The sequence below is a fragment of the Vespula vulgaris genome, chromosome 1, assembly GCF_905475345.1.
Source record: "Vespula vulgaris chromosome 1, iyVesVulg1.1, whole genome shotgun sequence".
NCBI classification, from domain to species: Eukaryota; Metazoa; Arthropoda; class Insecta; order Hymenoptera; family Vespidae; genus Vespula; species Vespula vulgaris.
This window is the reverse complement of record NC_066586.1, coordinates 6197875-6220150: the sequence shown is the minus strand read 5'-3', so window position 1 is coordinate 6220150 and position 22276 is coordinate 6197875. Positions and strand designations below refer to the sequence as shown.

The window sequence follows — 22276 nt, the reverse complement described above, 5'->3', positions numbered from 1 at the left end:
CATAGGACATATATATAACTAGTCTATGCCTCTTTATTTCTCTCTCTTTCTAGCTTATATCTTCTCTCTCTCTCCTCCTTGAAAAAAAACGTCATACGCGCGCGACAAACCGTTCGAATTTCATAGAGCAGCGCCGCGTAGCGACGATGACGACAATCATTTTGTCTCGTCGCGCCAATGAGAACAACCGTCTAGCGTGACGTCAGAGCGTTGTATATAAGAGGCTTACGCGCCCTTCTCGGGCTCAGACTCAAAACACGAAAGAGACGAAGAACAGGTCGTCGGCTCGTTCGCAGTGAGTGTGTCTATCGAGGGCGCTCGCGTGCGCGCTTGCCGTCGAAGAAACGAGGAGAATATAAAAGAACAAAAAAATAACAATAAGGGAGTGTGCGTCTAACGATTACGTACAAAATATATATACGCATATATATTTATACAGATATACATATATATATATGGATTCCTTCAAGCATTGACTGCTTTACAACGCGTTTCTATGCGTTCCATGTTTCATCGCGTGGTAAAAAGAGTGCTCGAAGGTGTATCGTGTCTCTAAGAGGAACGAGAGAAAGAGAGAGAGAGAGAGAGAGAGAGAGAGAAAGAAAGAAAGAAAAAGAAAAAGAGAAAAAGAGAGAAGAAAAAGAACGCTAAAGGGCACCCTCGTATGTGTTATCGTGGCTTCGAAACGAGCGACATGTCATCTTCAAAAAATTAGAAATCGTAGACTTGATAGGAAGAGAAAGAGAGAAAGAGAGAGAAATAGACTGACGACCGATTTTCTACGGAACTCCAAACGAGACAGAACGAAATAGACGGAGTGAAAGAGAAAGACAGTAAAGATGGTTGGAAGCAATGGTACGATGATAGCCATACGGCTTGTTCGCAGCAAACTACGGAAAAGGGAGGAGCATCATTCAAATGTCGTTCATCCCGAGAATGCCACTGTTGTACAAACGGCAACGGTCTCGGCATCCTCAGCAACGATTTCAACGATCGTCTCTTCGCCGCCATCGTCTCAGCTGGGCAACGAGCGATGCTTGGCACAGGTGACCACCGGCGATGGTACTTCCCCTCCTTCCCCCACCGCCGTAACAACGGTCACCACCGCCACCACCACCACCACCACAACCACTGCTACGAGCATCGAGCACGACGGTGCTTATCCGATCGCCAGCACGCAGGACCAATTCGTCTGGCAGTTCCCGCCGCCTTACCCGCCACAGCAATATACATTGTCCTATAACGATCAGGTAAGTCTCCTCTTTCAATATTTATATCTCTTTTCATTTGATTTCACCAAACTCGAAAGTTTCCTCTTTTAATTCCACGGTACTGATCACTCCTATTGAATAAATATTAATCTTCCTAAATAAAATATATCGTACGCCTTATTTATCTAAGAAATTGTTTACATCGTCCTCTAACCTCGTACTTGTAACTACAACGTTAAGTCGTAGATAGAATTTTGTTGTCGCATGAAAGTTTGCCTCAATTTGAGGAATTGGAAAAGAAAGAAAGAAAGAAAAAAGGAAAAAACAAATAACACAAGCAAAGAAACGTCGAAATGTTTTAAACGTTTGATTAGCTGCGTTTACGTTATATTATACGATACGAGTGTACAATGAACGTTGATGCACCATCTGTTAAGAAACACTTGCGTTATTATTTACTAATTCGTTGATGGTGATTCTCTAAGAGAGAAACCTTACGTAGTTTCCAAGTTCGAGTCAGTATGTCTGCCGTAAGAGAAGAATGATTCGTAAAATCGAGTATCGTTTAAGTGTAAAAAAAAAAAACGAAACGCAAGGACAATGACCCCTGATGCGCGCTGTGATGGCTCCTTCTCCTCTTCCTCTTCCTCTTTCTCCTCCTCCTCCTCCTCCTCCTCTTCTTCCTCCTCCATCGTGCCGAGCCTCTACTATACCTTTGCTTGTACTATTTTTGTGACGATCGAACTGTCTTCTCGTGAGAATATTTTATCCTTCGAATTTTTTTACCTTTCTTTCGTTTCTTTTCGTAATTTTGTAATTTTTATTTCTTTCTCCTTTTTTATTATTTTTTTTTTTTTTTTTTTATTTTTTTCCTCCAAAAATCTCCCTCCTTTTCTCTCTCTCTCTCTCTCTCTCTCTCCATGTCTAATAATAAATACGTTTCTGTATTCAGAGTTCGAAGATTTTGGGAAAAAAAGGGAATGTAAATAAGTTACGTCAATCCATTTTCTTTTTTGTATATATACACTCGACTACTTGCATTAATTTTCTATTTGTGTTAGCATAATATATTCATATCCCATATTACCAAGTAGTATACATAAGAAATACTTAACCAGATGGAAAAATGTTACGAATTTCAATGTAAATGCAGTAAAAATAGATTGAAATTTCGATAGCCAAGACGATTTGTGTTGCCGGTATAAATATTTACGTTAGTTTATGAAATTGCAAGACATAAATAAATATATATCATCATTTTCTCGACGTCACGTTTATTTCTATTTTTAATACTTGCTCTTACATTTGCATATATACATATATATGTTGTCGTAACTTCGAAAAGAAAGGCGCAAGTTTCCAAAGATCATTAATCAATTAATATAATACCGAATATATACGATACAGTATAGATCAAAAATTCTTAAATGATTTGAAAAATCAATTACGAGCCTAGTAGAATTATCTTACGATTTGAAAAGAAATTTAGCTTAAAACATTTCGGAAATAAAGGAATAATTAATTTTTTTAATTAATTAAGAACTTTCAGTCTCGATCTTGTATAATTGTTTATTAATAATTAACGAGATTCAAGGAACGAAGTATGAAAATGAAGTAGGCAAGTAAAGTCTTAACTATCCCAATGATTAATAAAACAACTATACTTATTGATTTAGCAAGGACAACATGTATGCTCGAGCAAGTAAAACGATCATTGTTTCTTATCGAACAAAATCACGAGGTTGCGATATTAAGATAGGGAGAACTTTTATTGACCGCTGGAAAAATTCCTAACAATATTATCCTTTCGTTTTACTATTACTTTATATATCCTTCTCAAATTCCTAAAAATTGCCTTCTCCTTCCTATAAAAAAAAAAAAGAAAAAAAAATACACTCGACTTTATATAATCGTTACATGCGATATCATTAAATTATCAAACCTCTTCAAATAATAAATTTAACAATCAGAGAAATTCATCTTATCATCTAATCGATATTTCTGTTCGTTTATATTTAATATCATGTTTACTACTTATTTTTCTTTCTTCTTTTTGTTATTATCATTTCTTTTTTCACATTTCGTAGAAATTCAAACTCGAGATTCATAGTAATCCAACGGTTATCATTGATATCATTTTACCTCGAAAAGAATACGAAGAGATATTTCCAATTTGTTAAATCATTCTTTTGCATATAAATGTATTTTGCCCCGGCGCCTTGGATGCGTGCGATCTGTGATGCGTATGATCGTCGAAGTGATTCGAAGTCGACATTACCCTTGATACTTGCTAATCGTTTCGCTTTCAAATTTTAAATAGATCTCGATGTCTTTCGAGACACATGCGTTTGCCAGCCTAAAATCGTCCGTTCTTTCGTAATACAGATGAGACTGCGGCATTACGACTTGGCGATATTTCTCTTTGAAGCATCTTGAATTTAACACGTAAAACTATATTTTTTACGATAATTATAATGATTACGATAACAAAGAATATTGCTATCGTTGTAACATTTCTTCTTTTTTATTTTATTTTTTTTTTTTCGTTTTACTTTTCTCTTTTCTTTTTTACAAGAACGTATTACCGGATTGCAAAATAATATGTAAAATGAAATCGAATGAAAATCAAATGATATCGAAGTGTAAATAAGATGGTGATATATACGATATATAAAGAATGAAAAAAGAAATAGGAAGAAATAAAAATAAAAGAAAAATAAATAATTTTCTATCTTTCGCAAAAAAAAAATTACTTTGAGGGAAAGTACACCCTCGAATCGGCTCCTTCATCGCCCTGTCCAAGTTCGGCATGGCGCGCCCTCGAGCTTGTTGCTAAATTTAACGTGGGTGGACGGTACACCAAGGAGCGAGGTCGATCCATTGAGTCGACATAACTGCTGTTATTCTCACAGCTGTCAGCTACTTGACAAAATAATGAGAAAATAAAAAATAAAAGAAAAAGAGAAAGAGAAAGAGAAAGAGGTAGAGGTTGATGTAGAACTAAAGAGACCCTTTGACATTAGTATTCTATTTCAGTCGAATCTTATTAAATTTAGATTCAAACGTCACTATAATTCATTTCAATAATTCATTTCAATAAACTACGCTCATGGTTGATATCATTTTAATAAGGCGAAAGAAGATTATTACGGAATTTATCTCTTCATTCGTGATAAGAGTTTCCCGTAAATTCGATGACGAATTAATTATATATCATTGACGAATTTACTGGTACGTGGTGATGTAACGTGTACACCGTACACATACGTAGATACATACATACATAGATATACATATACATAGTCGAGTACTTAAGTATTCGTACAGCAGAAATATATTTCCGTACTCCTACTCTACGAATACTTAAGTTCTCCACTGTATGTATATATATATATACATACACATACACGCACGCTCGCGTATTATATTATACATGTGTATATATGTATATGCACTTTAAAACATGTTATTAGTACGAAGTACGGAAGAACGTCATTTATTCAACAGTGATCATTTGACGAAAATATATAGATAAACGTACATACGTGTATGTCTGTATGTAACTAACAGAACGTCATTTCCTTTTACCTCTCCTTCATATATCAAAATATCATATATCAAAATAGATCGTTAATATTATTTAATATCTAAATAAATCTAATCGTAGAATTCTTTTCTTTTTTTCTTTATAGGATGCTCTTGTACACACGCTACCAGCGGGCGGTAGGCCGGGATTTGCAAAAGGCTTTCGCAAAAACTTTGGTGGACATTGGCGTCGTTTAGTCAAGAGGAAACCAGAAACCGAGACTTGTGCCATTCCACCGGAACTTAAGGATCAGCTAAAAACGATATACGTTTATTGACCGACCGTACAGATGATACCAAATCGTACCTCCATTTTATCGTTGACCTTCCAATCTGATAAAAAACAAACGCTTTTTTCGTATCATAATTCATAAGATACATCGTTATATCGATTAATAACATTAAGGGATCGAATTTGAAAGATTGTTTAACGAAGCAAGATAGAAAGGAATAAAAAAATATGAGGGGAAGAGAAAAAAAGGGAAGTCAAGAACAACAAACGCGGGACGGGTCAAAAAGTTACTTCTCATCGATTACTCATTTTCAGGCTTGTAGTTAGGCTTATAATTTTACAAGCTAGACTTGTAGTTTTACGATATGAAGAAACAAATTTGCCTAAACAGTTTCGAAACAAGGGTAATTGATTTTTAATATCATGTAGAAATTTTTGGCCCAACTCGCGTAAATGAATCATCGAGCGAGGGATGACCTTTCTTGCTAGTCCAAGTTAGATATTTTGAGATAATAAAAAAAAAAGGAATTAGAATTATTGTTGTGAAATTATCAACAAAACAATGAAATGTTTAAATTAAATAGAAACATATCAAAAAAAAAAAAAGTGCCCGGAAAAAATATCTCTAGGACGTAAAGCTACTATTCGAGTTTGAAAGTCGTGGAAATTTGAAAGCGTAATACACAGTAGACCATCTGTCTCCATTCACCGAAATGTGCCTTTTTTTAAATCCCGCTCTCGATCTTTTTGTCCACTAAACATCATCTCGTATACACATAATTGTCTTCCCATCGTTCGAGGAATCGCTGAAACTTCTGGACTCTACATTAAGCGTAAATATCAGGATAAAGAGCTTCGTTAAGCGATGTAAAAGAATTTTTATGAGACTGAAAAAAACGTTAAAAGAGCTACGACAAAACGAGTTACATCGTAGCTTTTTTCTGTCTGTGTATGTATTTTACTATTGATCTATAATAGTAAGAGAGAAAGAAAGAGTCACTCAACTAAGAATCACTTTCACGACGCACTAGTATTAACGTTATTACCTGAGAAATATATCTAATGTCTAATATGTAAAAAAGAAAAAAAAATAATATGATGAGCGGAGCTATATATCAGAAGTGAAAGAAAATATAAGAAAAGGAAAGAAGAATAAATCTCCTAAAAGCGTTTTCTGCTTCTCTCGCACGTGTCTCTTCGAAAAAAAAGAAAAAAAAATCAGAAAAAAAGAGGAAAAAAAAAGAAAAAAAAATAAGCTCTGTCATTAATGTAAATACTAGACGTATGTAGTTTTTAAATAACGATGGCGTAACCTAACGATTTTGAAGCTGCGACCATATTGACGTATCAAATGTCCTCAATATCGTACGACTAATTCCAATGATTTTTTCTAATCACAAATTTCGGTTTCTCTAACTAATTTTGTTATAACTATTCAATACGAAATGATCCAATTGATTATATATAAAATATGTAATGTCAATGTGACAAATGGTTTAGTCGTACGTTCATTATTGTCGATCTTGTTGCTCATCTATGCGCTATTTGGTATATAGAAAATAGAATGAAAGGGAATAATCAGAACGAAATTGTAATTTAATAGAGAGATAGACAGATGTACTCTATATCTTTATTATTCTACTCCCTTTCTTTCTTTGACGAACACAATACCATGAATAAGCGTGTAGTATTTCGTAGCAAACTTAGACCAATTTAAGAGATCTTTAATAATTACATTTACGACTCATATTGAGTCTGCACTACTTGCTAAACTACTACGGTATTTCAATTGCGTATTATTGTAATTAAGTTGTACAGCAACGCAAAGCTTCGCTAAATATCCGAAAACGTTGTTGTCTTGCCCTTTACATATAAAGAAAAAAAAAAAAAGAAAAGAAAAAGAAAAAAAAAGAACATTCGTTTCTCTGGAACTACTTCGACTGCTCATTTGTTTCTTTGCCAAATTGTAAAATTGTAAATGTGGCTTCTCGACGAGACATTGAACGATCTTTCTTTTGGCGTATGCTGTTGGTATATATGCTGCTGTTTCTATGTGCGTATGCATGTCATATGGGTGCATGTGTGTGTGTATGCAAATGTGCGATTGGAAGCATGGAACAAAAAGTAATACTTAAGGAAGAGGTGAAAATGTTAAATTTGGTAACTGTATATTGGTGACTATATTAGTCATGTGAAAACACAACAAATGAATGAAAAGAAACAAAAGGATATAAAGAAAAGCCTCTATCTAACCAACGTTCCTGCTGCAGCCGAAACTATGAAAAGAAATTTGTATTATGATATTTTAGAACACGACGACTGTAGCGTAAATAATAGCATCATAATGCTTTCGCGCGGCACGGATTATTCTAACGATACGAATTTATTCAAGTGCCTACGTCATATATATATATATACACACACATATATATATATATATCTGTACAGTAAAAAAAAAAAAACATGTAAAAGCGAAATTATAGGAAGGAGCTGCGCTCCCACCACCTAGTCACTTTTAAAAATACCATCGAAACGTATCCCTACGAATTTTTAGTACAGCTTCGAGTTTCCCTTTGACTATCTATCTAAATACGATAATATTAAATAAAAGATTTTAAACGATTTCGAGACATTTATTTTTCTCCCGAGAAATTTTCCAGTATTTTTTCTTCTATGTCCCTTCCGTCTTAAATTTATATTTTATAAAATAGTAAAATATAAATATATAAATAAAATGTATCTTTTATTTTTTAAAATACGTTGTATCTTTTTAAATAGAAAAAGTAAAGGTATTGGAATGCGAAACAAAACAAGCATACATATATAAAAAGTTAAAATGAAATTTTTTAAATAAAGAATATATATAAATAATATACATGTATATATAAATAATTTATATAAATATATTATACATATATATATATATATATATATATATATATATATATATAACTCCTTGACTGTATGTACGTGAAAAATTGATTCTGAAACATTACAAAAATCTTGATGTAAGGTTCTATTAAATTTCGATTGAATCGTCTACTGATGGATATATAAATACTGCTTTATCATGATTCATGATCAGTTGGTGGAGCTAATCTTTGCTTACGTCACAATCTTTTATATTTCAGAATCAATTATTCAAAATGCGTATTACGTGTATGTATATATGTAAATACATTTCTTATACTTATCGAAAATCTCGGATTAAAAAATTGCTATTAAAATGATGATGTTAATTCTCATGCAACAAAGGTAATCAGATGTTAAACGATGACCAATAACATTTTACATGTGATTAATGATATATAATTAAACTTACTGAGTATGTTCTAACTGATGATAATTATAACTCACGAATGGAAGAGGTAAATTTTTAAGGATAAAATTATTAGTATGTTTAAATAAAAACAGTACTACACTGGCGAGTATTAATAGTTCATTAATGAATTTTGCACCAATAAAAAATAGAAGATATACTTTCCACCAATGATAAAAGTTTTAGAATTTTCTTACTAGATAGCCTTACGATCAATGTAGATTTTGATTGGCAAACTACAGGAATAAATTTCTATAATATGTCTTTACCACAAATATTGTTAATGAAATAGGAATATGATATAATTAAAAAACTTCTCATTTTTTATGTGAATTCTTTTCTTTCACTATCTCGAAATTCATATTTTAAATGTAGTGATGTTCTACGTTGAGAATTAACCTTCATGAATTTAGTTTCAATCTGCGCAAGCGTATTAGAACCATATGATGAACTAATAATTTGTATCATATATTGGATATTAACAGTGATATAGAATTTGTAAACTTAAATTTGCACTTAAAAAAAATTAAGAAATAAACGTTATTTTATTTTGTGCTTGTCCAATATTATAAAATCGTTGCAATATGTTGATTACAAGTGTAATTTCAAAGTTAGTATCTCTGCAATATTTCTTAATTTTAAAATAATAATTGTACAAATGAATTAAGTATTTACATTTTTTATTTATATATTGTAGAAATAGTAAGAAATTGTAATTGTACCGATGTAAAACATTGAATGAATTTCTTTTTTATTATTTTATTATTATGTCACATAGTAATCATTTATAAATTTGATAATTCTTATTTTATTAATTATTAATTTATTACATTTTTACAGAGGGATTAAGTTTCGAATTCCGATAACAACTCAAAAATTACACACTTTAATTAAAATGTATTCTACCTCATCTGGCTCATCATCTAATTCATCATCAGACTCTCCATCCGATTCATCGTCAGACTCGTCATCTGATTCTGATTCAGATACACAAAATATAAAGAAAAAAAAACCAGTTGCAGATGTTTCTGCAAAATCATTGGATGATCTTATAGATAACCTATTGGTAAATAAAAAATAAAAGTTATCAAATTTATTCCAAATTTTCAAATCAAATTGAACAATCGTATTTACAACAATTTTCTATTATATTTAGTCGAACAATAAAAAGAAAATAGATGTTGCTATGCCTCCAAGAAAAATTATTAAAGAGGATAAATCATCTATAATGAAAAAAAATAAGTCGTACGGTTAGTGGAATTTTATTTGTAATAAGATTTGTTTGTCTGAGTTTATATATGCTTATTAATTTTAAATTGTAGAAGCACAACTTATACAAGCTGCCGAAGATATAGCAAATGCTTTTAATATAAATAAGGGAGAAACAAAGACACAATTATTAAATAGGTTATCCAATATATATAAGGAAGATTATAAAAAGAAACAACATGAAAACTTGAGGTTTGTAGAATATATAATGCAACTTTAATCAATTATTTAATTTTAATAATAAAAATAATATTTATGTTTATTGTTTGTTTCAAGCAATTAAAATTAAATATATTAATTCTGATCTCTGTTCTTATATTTTTAGTAAAAAACAAGACGAGATCATATCAGGATATAGATTTTCTAAAAAAAGCAAACATATGGGTAGTAATGAACAATGGAGATACAAAGCTGATATTGCTCGTAAGTTTAAATCTGATGATAAAATAAGTATTATCCAGCAATTACAGATAGAGGAAAAACGAAAAAAGTATCAGGCTGAAAGAACTCTAAGGAAAGAAAAACTAAGCAAAAAAGTAACAATTTTTAAGGACATAAAAGAGCCTACAACAAGCATACCAAAATTATCCATGTGGGAATCCTTAGAAAAAAGAGAACTTGATTTAATTCTTTATCATTCTCCCAAAAATATTTTTCAAGAAATGATACAATGGACTGAATTAGGAATATTATGGAAATTTCCTATTGATAATGAAATTGGTAATATATAACTTCGTATTATGATGTAAGATAGTAATTCTTTCTTATGTTTCATTAAAATATATATTTTAGGAATGGAAGAAGAAAGTAATGTGCATTTCTCTGAACATGTATTTCTAGAACGTCATTTAAAAGGTTGGTGCCCTAAAAGTGGTCCAATACGTCATTTTATGGAACTTGTATGCGTAGGTCTTTCTAAAAATCCATACTTGTCTGTAAATGAAAAAATGAATCACATTACATGGTATAAAGAATACTTTAAAGAGAAGAAAGAATTATTAACAGAATTAGGTGCAATTAATGTTTCATCCACTATAAAGGAGCAGACAAAAACTTAGATTATAATATATTTATGTATGTTTGTTAAGAATTAATATTTTATTTTTATGTTATATATAATGTACATCTACTTCTGTATTTTATATTCTAATTCTTTGCTATTTATAGATACATGCAGAGTTGACATTGTATAAAAAAGTTATAATCAAGTTGATCACTCAATATATATTACTTATTCCTTTTTAATTAAGGAATAGTTCTACAAAATATTAAATTATAACTTATATTGTATATTAATACGAAGAAATCGCACATCTAACCATAAAAAATTGGTTGATTACAAAAGAAAAATATATATACAACTATTTCAAACGAAATGATTAATTTTGTTACCCTATCTATACTAAGTAAAGTAAATTTATTAATTTCACAAATTTTGTAACATATTTGTATGTATGCATAATATACAGGGTGTCTCGTTTATCTCGAAAAATTAGAATAGATATCTTAGAGTACATAACCAAAAAATTTGTTTACATATTTGTTTGGTATGAAGATTTATTGAAATGAATTCAAGGATATGCTATATAAAATAATTTATTATAAAATGTTATAAATTGTATTATAAATTTGTAATTTCCTAGAGAGTATAGCTCTAAATCGTTAATTGCTACCTATTAGGTTGCGTGTTATAAAGAAAGGTCGAATTTTTTTTTATCTTTATGCTTTTCAAATTAACGACTAAGTAAACGAAGTTTATTTCATAAAAAGTTCGGCCTTTATTTACATATGCAGCCTAACAGCCGACAATCAGCGATACAAGGTTATATTTCTTAAAAAACTCACAAATTTATAACATAATTTATAACATTTTACAATAACAAATGATCTCATATAACACGTCGTTAGATTAGTCGTAACAAGTGCTAACAAATTATGAGAAGAGAAATATATAGTTAAAAAAAAAATGAATTTGACCGAAATTTCCCCCACTACTTAACCTGCAAAAAAAAATTGGCACCATACAAGACAAATTTATAAAAAAATCTTTTCGATAGACCTAATTTCCTAAGAGATATTCTAATTTTTCGAGATAAATAAAACACTGTGTCTGCGTATGCGTGTACGGGCATGTGTACTTTTTACAAGAAAATTAAATCAATTTAATTTATCTATTTAAATTCTCTTAAATATTATAGGTATAATAAAATATAAAAAAATATATATATATATATTCAAATCGTTACTTCACGATATAAAACTTTAATATACGATAATTAATTTAATAATCAAACGATGTATAGAATATAATAGCAACAATAATATTCTCTAATAATCTCTAATAATATAAACTTAATTCAATTGTTCGCTCTTGCATCTATGTATGTATGTATGTATGTATGTATGCATGTATATAGATTTATAAATATACTTCTGAAATTAATCTAAAACGACCAAAAGTGTATCTACTAGAATGCACGTACGCATCTAACGCACAAATGTATATAAATGTATACATACATACACACACCGAAATAAACGTATATAGATATTACGTGTACCAATCAGATCTCATCTGGTAGTCTTCTTCTTCCCAGTCTTTGGCAGTCTGTGGTGAGGCTTGCTACCCAATCATATGCCGACGTCATTCTAAGTATATTTATATAATTTCTTGAGCTTTGAACTCATTTAATACCTGTGTGACTGTATGTATATCAGATTTATAATACACATATACGTTATATATATAAAGTATATACATATATATATGTATATATAAATGTATATATATATATGTACACTAATCATTAACGCATAATTGTCATTTCTTTTTCGGGAAACGTTTGTGAGCGTTCATACGTAGATATTAAAATCGGAATACACAATGACGAATTGAATGTTACATTGTTGTAAAGTACCGATACGGTGAAACCAGAAAGGAGGTTGCGCGAGTGCAAAGTGAATAGAAATCTTGTTCTAAAATTAATATTCCACATTTACTTTTGTTTGTTCAATGTTTTTAACATACTTTTAACAAAGTTCCGTTTTTCTTCTTTTTTCTTTCTTCTTATATTTTTTAATTAGTCCTTCGTACTATAGCTGCGTGAGCATAGCGATTTTCTCCGTGAAAAATATTGCTACATTAATCTTACGTGTCAATAATTATTCGAAAATCTGCCGTGTCACATATCCAGTATTACTCATTCGTAAGATAAAAACTACTTTTCTATTTTATTATGATATTTTATCTTTTCTTCGAATTCACCTTATTTCGTGTCATTTATATGAAAACATTCATTATCTTGTAAATATTATTGCAAGGTTATACGTTTCATTTTATAGAAATTGCTTGTACGCCGTTAAATGCACGAATATTGCGTCAGTCATCGATTTTTTGTTATTTATTACGTTTGTTTACAGACACGTATAAGACTTATTCGAAATATTGTCATTTGATAAAAGAACGGAATAAATTAAAATACAACTGTATCTCAACAGTATACCTTGTAATAAAGTAAATTATCATTTGAATAGTTTGTATAGCGTTAATCGTAATTAAAAAATAATTTTATTGATTTTTTACAGATACATAGAGATATCTATATATATACATCAAGAAGAAACATGAGTTTACAGTGGTCCCTGGTTGCCTGTTTCTTATATATAGAAATGTTAATTGTATTATTGCTAGTATTACCTATAATGTCACCAACAAGATGGCAAAAATTTTTCAAATCACGCTTTGCACAAAGTTTAAGTTATCAGTCATCGACTATATTTTATATAATAATTGTAATATTAGTCTTATTTTGGTTGGATTCTGTCAGAGAGATAGTTAAGTACTCAACGATTGGAGAACGTGCTGGAGAACATGCGCATTTAGATGCAGAAATGCAAGGTAAATTATGATAAAGTAAAAAAAAGATTTAATGATATTAATAGTATTTATATGTTGTAAAATAGAATAGAGATGTTTTCATATTTTTTAATTCTACTTTAACAGGAAACATGAAACTTTTCCGAGCGCAAAGAAACTTCTATATATCAGGATTTTCATTATTTTTGAGTATAGTTATACAACGTTTGTCAACATTAATCTCTACACAAGCTCACCTTTTAGCTCAAAATGAAGCTGCTATGAGACAAGCGCAATCTGCTACAACCACAGCGAGAAGTTTACTTTCTCAGAAACCGAATGGTGAAAGCGCTCAAAATGACTCTAATGAGGCACATGATAAAGCTGTTTCAGAATTGAAAAATCAAATTAAGGACTTGCAAGCAAAAAAACTTGAACTTGAGAATGAGCTAATAAAAGAAAAGAAAGATAAAGAAGCTATCAAATCACAAGCTGAATCTTTAACAAAAGAATATGATCGTTTGAGTGCTGAACATGCAAAATCCCTACTATCAAGCGGAGATAAAAAAAGTGATTGAGTTGTTGCCCATTTTTTTTCCCGTTATCATTAATGCCAAAGGCATATAATTCATTATCTTACATAAATATTTTTTATGTTCTATCCAATTTCACACCACATTATTTTATTAATACTAAAACAATGATCAATTTATTTATATTGTTTATAAAAAACCCTGTATATACATATTATTGCTAATGTAATATGCATTACAAATACATTGTTATATTAATTTTGGTTGTTTGTTTTAAGAATTGATAGTTGTTTCTTAGAACAATGAGTTAAATGTAATGTTGTAGATATACAATATATTTAGTAATGCTTGCATTACTGTACAGTAAAAAAAGATAATGCACACACATATTTAGATTTATTTAAATATTACAATTTTATATGAATTTTTTGATTGTTTTTTGATACATAATTCTTTTTTGATTGTATTATTGATAATTATGGCAAATTTGATAATGATTAATTATACAAGTGATATATCTTTAAGAATAGAATTTTGTGCACATAGAGCCTTAGAATAATAAACTCTCCCTTAGAAACTTATTATGGTATGGTCTATCTTAATTAGACATATTCTAATAAACAAAGAAACAATACATAACTCATTAAAAATATTTAATATATTTTATGTTCATTATTTTCAAATTATATTTCAAATAATTTATATAACATACGTAATAAATAGCGTTAAATTTGTTTTATTAGATAAAATTCACACAAATATTTCATCAGAACCTGCGAAATGTTTAACATATTGTTTCCTTTTAAATTATTATATTAGATATAAATTAAGAGATATATATGAATTTATGAATAGTGTAATTTATTGTTCATAAAACAGGAAATTCTACAAAAGCACAATAATTTATTAAACAACTAATAACAGAATTTACTGTGTTAACAACGTGTTGTAATTAAATTTACTCTACGTTGATCCACACAGTTAGAAAATTCTTCTACTAAATCTGAACAGTTAAGTATTTCCTTAGGATTCTCTTGATAACATTTTATTATTTTTTCTTTTCCTGCAGTACATAGTTGTTCGTCGCTGAGATTATCTTCCATTTTTTGTCCTATTTACAAAAATAAATACAAGTAAAAAACATATTCATGATATAAAATTTGTTAAATAATAATAATTTAGCTTATAAAATATTTTAATTTTAAATCAACTGCAAGATACTTGTCAAAACATTAATGATGATATTTTCACATCAAACTTTTCATTAATTTTTATAATTCAAAAGATCACACTCATAATTTTAATCTCTAGTTTATGAAAATAATAGTGGCTGATATAGTTATAGATATAAAAGGGAAATATTATAATTATAAATGTAATATTATTAAAATAGGTTAAATTTAAAATACTTAAAAAGAGAAAAGCTTGGTTTTACCTATTACTTTACCAGAAGAAAATTCATCAATAGTTTTTTTATATTCTTCTTCTAAAATGCGATCTATCAATAAATGCTTTTTTTCCATGTCTTGCAAGCGTCTCTGCCAATACTGATTTTGAACTTGAAGTTCTTGTTCTTTCTGATTCTGTATTTCAAGAGCAGATAATGTTAATTCTGGATAATAGTATACTGGATATCCAGACGGTACATTTCCCGTTTGTGATGATGATAGAGGAACTGTAGGATTAGCTGATTGTGTTGGAGTAAATGAGCTTACATCCTTAATAGTGTCAGTGGGAACTTTGTTACATCCTTGAGCTAATCGTTCTACAACTGCATTAGATACTTTGATCACTCCTATTTCTTCTTCATTGGATATAGTCAATTTGCGAGTACTCTGACCAGAACCCATCTTTAATAATTCTTTAAGAATTTTGAATATATTTCCTTAAATTTAATTAATCTATATAATTCATTCCCGATTTAAACTTCTTTCGTCATCGTTTTAAATTTTTTCATGTTTCTCACTTACCTGGTATATATCTGTTTTACATAGATTTTATATTTTTCATTACATATCATATTAACATTACGTAAACATCACAATAATCCATCTTTTCGTTGTGTGAAGGAAAATGACTGCTAAATAACAAAGTTTATATTACAACTAAGAGCACAGTCTTTTTAGTAACACGTCGTATAATCCCAAATCCTGTCTCACGCTCCCTCTGTGGGAAAATTTTCCAAATTTTCTAGTCAGTTTATTAACAATTATTATATATTCGAATAAATTATTTTTTGCTATTGACTGCGTTCATTTCTATTTTAGAATGTAATTAAATATTGTCTGTTATGTGTTTGTAAGTATTAAATTTTCTAAAATTTTCCCTCTTCTACATCTATTATATTTTTATATCCTTATTAAAATATAAAGTCAATCGTATTATTGTTTAAAAATTATTTTGTAATTTTCTTATTACGTCATATTGATTTCCTTTTTGTTATATTAATATATCATAAATCAAATAATTTAATGTTTGAGAATAAGGATTTAAAATTCTAAGGAGATCATATTATTTTATATTTTATTATCTCATGTAATTGCGATAATTTCTCTTTCTTTAAATTTATTATACCTTTATTTAGAAGAAGATTAAGTAGTTGAATTAATTAATATTTTTGTTGATTGTTTTTCCGTCGGTTAAATTATGTTCCTTTATATTACATCACTTGAAGAGAGGAATGTATTTACGGTATGAATAGGAAATGAAATGTGTTAGTACTGTGCCAATACGTAAGTCTCTACTATATAACACACATAACATACACATACAAAAAGATATGTATATACATATACATAAATATCTTATAAGATTTGAAGTATTTAATATCAATAAGAATTTGGATACCCCTTCTCTTAAAACTTTTTGTTTACTTATGAGTTGGCAAATATAACCTTGACTAGTAGGTTTCTAATTTTTTATCTCATAGGAGGCAAGCAGTATTATGAGGAGTTATTTTTCATACTCTAAGTAATGCTTATCAAACATATTTTTACACAAGAATATAGGAGATTTAGACAAGTAAAATAATTATTCAAGAATGGCTCAAAGTGCTTCTCTTTTAACACGTATAGTGGCTACTTCTATATCAGCTACAATACGCGCAGGAAAAATAATTCGTGATGTTATGAGTGATGGAGGCTTAAAAATAGTAGAAAAAGGCAAAAATGATTTACAAACTGAAGCTGATCGCTGTGCACAGAAATGTATTATAACTTCTTTAAGCCGACTATTTCCAAACATTACTATTATTGGAGAAGAAGAATCCAATAGTTGTGAAATACCATCCGATTGGATTGTTACTGAAGCAGATCAAGATATTTTGAAGTTAAAATTGCCAGCGCATCTTGAAAATATAGATCCAAAAGATGTGTGTATTTGGGTAGATCCTTTAGATGGTAATATTTATTAATAATTAATTTTTTTATAAACCATTAAAAACCATTAAATTAGAAACCATTAAAAATAGAAATGAAAATAATTTTTATATCTGAAACAATTGTTTTAGGCACATCTGAATATACACAAGGACTTGTAGAGCATGTTACGGTATTAGTGGGAGTAGCAATTGGAGAGAGAGCAGTTGGAGGTGTGATTCATCAACCATATTATAAAGATAATGAAAAGGGTATATTAGGTCGTACATTATGGGGTATCAATGGAGTAGGATATGGTGGATTTGTACCAGTTTCACCTCCTGATGGAAAAAGATTTATTACAACCACGCGGTAAATTTATTTTAAGAAGAATAAACTATGTGGAAACTATTTTATCTATAATATATTAAAAAGAAACAATTTATATTTTAGTTCGCACTCGGATAAAAATGTTAAGGCTGCTATAGATGCTTTGAGCCCAGATGAGGTAATTCGTGTAGGTGGTGCAGGCCATAAAGTAAGTTATCTTTATTTCATAACTTAAAATCATGTAAGTTAATTTCCTATTTAATTGTAAATATAATAATAATAATTTTGAATCAATTTGGCATATTTATAGGTAATTTTACTTTTGGAAGGTAAAGCACATGCTTATGTATTTGCTAGTCAAGGTTGCAAAAAATGGGATACTTGTGCACCTGAAGCAGTATTGCATGCAATTGGTGGAACTTTAACTGATTTTTATGGAGAAAAATATGCATATCACGCAGAAACAATACATCCGAATTTAAGAGGTGTTTTAGCTACTGCTCCTGGACAGGCACATCAGTGGTATTTAAATCATATACCAGAAGAAGTCAAACAAAATTTACAATAACACAAGTAATTTTCTTTAATGGTATACTTTTTATATCATTTCTTAATGAATTTGTTTATATATTTATTATATTTTAATTAACACTTTCCTTGGGTCGCATACGTCCTTCATAGAACTTTCCATTCATGCCGTCTGATATTTTTATCAAGAACGAAAATTTTCGAAAAGATTTGTTCTAAAATCTTATTTAGAATAACATCTATAATATATTTATTATATCGTGACTCATTAAATCTCAGGTGGTATGAAAATCAGCTTTTGCATTATTATAAATATTGTAGAATATACGTCAAAAACAAAAATATTAGTCATGATAATATGAAGGTGATCTATGCGACCTAAATGGAAAAACATTAAATATCGGCCCAGTATGGAGCATTAATAATCTATATTTTATTCCACATTAGGATAGTTATTCATGTTGCAGATATAGTGTAATTACAAAACAAAATATTTATGAATGAATTATGTATTTCAAAGGTGGGGGTAATTAGCGATCTACAGGTCACATTTAACCCATGGTTTTACTTATTTCGGATAAACTAAGAGAAGACGATGTTCATTTGACAATCTCGTGCTTCATGAATTTTTATTTCTGTTTTTTATTGTTTTTTTTTTTTTTATAAATAATCGATTTATTAATCATATATATTCTATTTATATTTTACCTGTCTGTATTCTATACTAGGTAAGGTATTAGAGAAGACCTTCCTGTAAGCTTCATAACTTTTATTTGTAAACTTGGAGTTACAGCTAATAAATTTAAATAGTAGGTAAATAGATTAATTAATGGTGTTGCTAAAAAGTTGCCCACCTCTGAGATATGTATATAATTTATATACATTGCTATGATAATTGGTCAAAAAATTAATTAAAAATAGTAACATAATTAATAATTAAATAACTTGGTTTTTTATTTATAATAAAATAATTGAACATAAAGTGAACTATATAAGATGTAGATAATTGCATTAAATAGGTAACTGATATTGGTAACAATAGGTCAAATTTATACTTGATTAATTCATATTGATAAGACTAGAATAAAATACATTTTATATAAAATTTCTTTATAATAATATTAGTATTACACAATTGTGTATATAAATGTATAAATTTTATTTTAATGGAATATAGAAAAAAGTCAGCCAAATGTAATAATTATATGTTACATAATTATTACATACTTATTAAATGACAGCATTTTTTATCAGTTTTAATAAAAAATTATAGATTTGGAGAAGTATTACTGGTAGATCATTTCAGGTAAAATCTTTTTTTATAATTTAGATTTTATCATATTACGTAATACTCTACGTAATATTTTTCCAGAAGCAGTTTTTGGTATATTTTTCACAAATTTGACACCACCTCTAAGTCTTTTATGACTGGATACTTGTTCTAAAACAGATAAGGACATAATTATTTAAACAAATATTAATAAAAAGTCTTCTGTATATAGTAAAATCATATTATTAGTATTACCATTAACATGTTTAATAATTTCATCTTCTGTTATTTTACTTTGATCTTGCCTTACAACAAAGGCAAGTGGTAATTCTCCTGCTTCTTCATCTGGTAATCCAACTACAGCAGCGTCTTTAATTCCTGGGCAAGTTAATAAAATTGCCTCTAATTCTGCTGGAGGTACTTGGAACCCTTTATATTTGATAAGTTCCTTTAAGCGATCAACTATAAAAAAAAAACCATCTTTGTCATAGTATCCTACATCTCCTGTATGTAGCCAACCATCTTTATCAATAATTGTGCTTGTTGATTTGCTGTCATCGCAATAGCCTTTCATTATTAGATCTCCTTTAAAACATAATTCTCCTTTGCAGTTTGGTTCCAGTGCTTTAGTTGAATTTGGCTCATCAATTGGTATGACTTTTGCTAAATACAATTTTCGATTATGTTTCTTTAGAGAATTCTAAAGAAGTTATAAGAAACAAAATTTCAATAAATATTTTACCTAAAGTATCTGGAGCCACTACTCCTACACTACCATACTTATGATTAGGTGGTGATTTTAATACTGCTAAAGTTGTTTCTGTTAATCCATAACCTTGTTTTATGTCAGAAACATTTAATCTTTTTGCTACAGCTTTTTGAATTTCTTCTGGTAAAGAAGCTGCTCCACACCTATAAATAAGATTACCTTTATATATATATATATATATATATATATATATATATATATATATATATAAACTGGCATGAAAGATTGGAAAGGTTTAATTATATATTTATATTTATATTTACCATATTGTTTTTATACTTGAGAGATCATATTGATCAACAAAAGGATGTTTTGCCAAGAAAATCATAAGTGGTGGCACTAAAGTTAATGTCTCGATTTTGTATTTTTCTATGGTATACAAAAAAAGTTTTTCATCAAAACGTGCAAGTATTATGCCTTTGGCACCTACGATTAATCCAACAAGTAGTGTAGAAAATGAATAAGCATGAAAATATGGTAGCATATATAATGCTACCGTATCTTTATGCATTGGTCCAACTTCAGGATCACTGAAATGCTTTATTGCTACTAGCAAATTTTTGTTTGTCAACATAACTCCTTTTGGAAGTCCTGTAGTTCCGCTAGAGCATAAAATTGCTGCTACATTATTATTCACATCAATTTTACAGACTTGAAAATTGTTAATCTCATTAGTATCTATATTTGATATTAAATCTTTCATATTAGGTAAATTATTACAGGCAGTTAAGACAATTAGTTTTGGTGACCAAGGTAATTGCTTAATAACTTTCTGCAAAGTTTTTACTGCCATTGATGAGGTAAAAATATATTTGGGCTTTGATATCGTTAATGCATGACAAAACTCTCTTTTCAAATACATTGGATTTAAAGGGCATACTGTAATACCCAAAAATAATGCAGCACATAAAGGAATACAGAACTCTGTATTATTTTCACTGCATATAGCTATACGGTCTTCTACCTTCAATCCTACTTTGATGAAATATGTTGCTAATTTTTTACTAGCATTTAAAATTTGCTGATATGTTTGTTTTTTTTCAGTGTGTGCATTAATCTAGAAAAAAAAATAAAAGAATAAAATTTTTTTATTTAAACCATAAATTCTCTAATTTAAAAATCTTTTCTTTTATAATAAATAAACATTTTTACTTGAGCAATTCGAGTTCCATGTGCATGCAATTGATTTAAAAGTAATTCTCCTATACTATTGCGCATTAAATCCTCTACTATAGAAGTAGGTCCACGTAATATATTTTTATCTTCCATGTTATATATTATATTCTTTCCTATAAATTATTTATAACGCATTAATCACTGAATTTTATGGATAATAAACATTATAATGAAAAATAAATAGTATAAAAGAATTTATATCGAATGAATTGAATTTTTACCGAATTATGTTAACATCAAAAGTACTTGCTATATAATATTTGCTTATTTAATTCGAGTTCAAATGTTCAAAGATTTAATGCTTAAAAAAAAACTGTTCTTTGGTATGTAACAACACTTCGAATATATAGTGTTTTGTCTAAATTATATACATATTTTACTATATTTTATACGCACACACATCATATATACAGAGCTGCTTGTTAGTTTCTACAGGACGTTTTCAAATAAGCTAGGCGTAAGACGGATACATAACTGAATATGAAGTTTAACGTAAGTGGAAAATTGAGTAGTGTAATTATTTAATTCACACATATTTGTCGGAGAAAAAAACAATCAATTAATTCTTTGTTTATCATAAATCGAATAATAATGAATTTTTCTTGTAATTTTTTTTTATTAATAAAAGAATAAAATATAAAGTGTTTCAATTCTCTCGTACGTTTACCATAAGAAACAATTTATATGAATTTTATCCTATATGGTTCTCAATTATATGTATTATTTGCCTTTTCTTTTGTATTACAAAATATTCAGCAAATGACGTTATTGGTTGGTGATTATTGTTAGGAACCAATGGTGCCAATTCTCGACGCGACATCTAGTTGTAACTAGTAAAGTTG

At 28.9% G+C, this 22276-nt stretch overlaps 6 protein-coding genes across 28 annotated transcripts in view; 4 read left to right on the top strand and 2 right to left on the bottom strand.

Moving 5' to 3' along the window:
• Positions 1-7651, top strand: part of LOC127065320 (uncharacterized) — a 64698-nt gene extending 57047 nt beyond the window's left edge. For all 7 annotated transcript variants that reach the window (XM_050997503.1, XM_050997495.1, XM_050997543.1 and 4 more), the window contains 2 exons: positions 887-1250; positions 4904-7651. In XM_050997503.1, the coding sequence (XP_050853460.1) occupies positions 887-1250; positions 4904-5074 (535 nt within the window). In that variant the 3' untranslated portion in view covers positions 5075-7651. The remainder of the gene's footprint in view (positions 1-886; positions 1251-4903) is intronic.
• A 1112-nt stretch (positions 7652-8763) lies between these two features.
• LOC127065300 (28S ribosomal protein S31, mitochondrial) lies at positions 8764-10992 on the top strand. Its single transcript, XM_050997440.1, has 7 exons — positions 8764-8957; positions 9188-9413; positions 9504-9597; positions 9670-9808; positions 9942-10336; positions 10409-10690; positions 10784-10992. Exons 1-6 carry the CDS (start codon positions 8932-8934, stop codon positions 10672-10674), a joined length of 1146 nt encoding a protein of 381 aa, XP_050853397.1. The 5' UTR covers positions 8764-8931; the 3' UTR covers positions 10675-10690; positions 10784-10992.
• A 1168-nt stretch (positions 10993-12160) lies between these two features.
• Positions 12161-14264, top strand: LOC127065354 (B-cell receptor-associated protein 31). Of its 11 annotated transcripts, none has more exons than XM_050997618.1 (4): positions 12203-12321; positions 13037-13122; positions 13202-13514; positions 13620-14264. In XM_050997618.1, exons 3-4 carry the CDS (start codon positions 13241-13243, stop codon positions 14048-14050), a joined length of 705 nt encoding a protein of 234 aa, XP_050853575.1. In that variant the 5' UTR covers positions 12203-12321; positions 13037-13122; positions 13202-13240; the 3' UTR covers positions 14051-14264. The 11 variants fall into 11 exon arrangements, with proteins under 11 accessions (XP_050853585.1, XP_050853575.1, XP_050853513.1 ...); XM_050997556.1 differs by having other exon boundaries at positions 13037-13130; XM_050997585.1 differs by having other exon boundaries at positions 12224-12269; positions 13037-13130.
• Positions 14265-14845: 581 nt separating this feature from the next.
• On the bottom strand, positions 14846-16143 carry LOC127065384 (MICOS complex subunit mic25-a). Of its 3 annotated transcripts, XM_050997676.1 has the most exons (4): positions 15976-16124; positions 15721-15890; positions 15441-15588; positions 14846-15116 (listed from the first exon to the last, which is right to left on the bottom strand). In XM_050997676.1, the coding sequence occupies exons 2-4, from the start codon at positions 15853-15855 to the stop codon at positions 14941-14943; spliced, it is 459 nt and encodes a 152-aa protein (XP_050853633.1). In that variant the 5' UTR covers positions 15856-15890; positions 15976-16124; the 3' UTR covers positions 14846-14940. The 3 variants fall into 3 exon arrangements, with proteins under 3 accessions (XP_050853633.1, XP_050853615.1, XP_050853625.1); XM_050997658.1 differs by having other exon boundaries at positions 15441-15890; positions 15976-16143; XM_050997668.1 differs by having other exon boundaries at positions 15441-15866; positions 15976-16122.
• An 11-nt stretch (positions 16144-16154) lies between these two features.
• On the top strand, positions 16155-19294 carry LOC127065306 (3'(2'),5'-bisphosphate nucleotidase 1). Of its 4 annotated transcripts, none has more exons than XM_050997483.1 (5): positions 16155-16303; positions 17080-17403; positions 17514-17733; positions 17815-17899; positions 18002-19293. In XM_050997483.1, exons 2-5 carry the CDS (start codon positions 17133-17135, stop codon positions 18257-18259), a joined length of 834 nt encoding a protein of 277 aa, XP_050853440.1. In that variant the 5' UTR covers positions 16155-16303; positions 17080-17132; the 3' UTR covers positions 18260-19293. The 4 variants fall into 4 exon arrangements, with proteins under 4 accessions (XP_050853440.1, XP_050853421.1, XP_050853430.1 ...); XM_050997464.1 differs by having other exon boundaries at positions 16166-16303; positions 16935-17403; positions 18002-19294; XM_050997473.1 differs by lacking the exon at positions 16155-16303 and adding an exon at positions 16343-16737 and having other exon boundaries at positions 18002-18261.
• On the bottom strand, positions 18846-22173 carry LOC127065271 (uncharacterized). 2 transcript variants are annotated; one of them, XM_050997378.1, is made up of 6 exons: positions 21831-22173; positions 21411-21547; positions 20522-21315; positions 20232-20401; positions 19745-20152; positions 18846-19660 (listed from the first exon to the last, which is right to left on the bottom strand). In XM_050997378.1, exons 2-6 carry the CDS (start codon positions 21525-21527, stop codon positions 19539-19541), a joined length of 1611 nt encoding a protein of 536 aa, XP_050853335.1. In that variant the 5' UTR covers positions 21528-21547; positions 21831-22173; the 3' UTR covers positions 18846-19538. The 2 variants fall into 2 exon arrangements, with proteins under 2 accessions (XP_050853335.1, XP_050853327.1); XM_050997370.1 differs by having other exon boundaries at positions 21656-22171.
• Between the last annotated feature and the right edge of the window lie 103 nt (positions 22174-22276).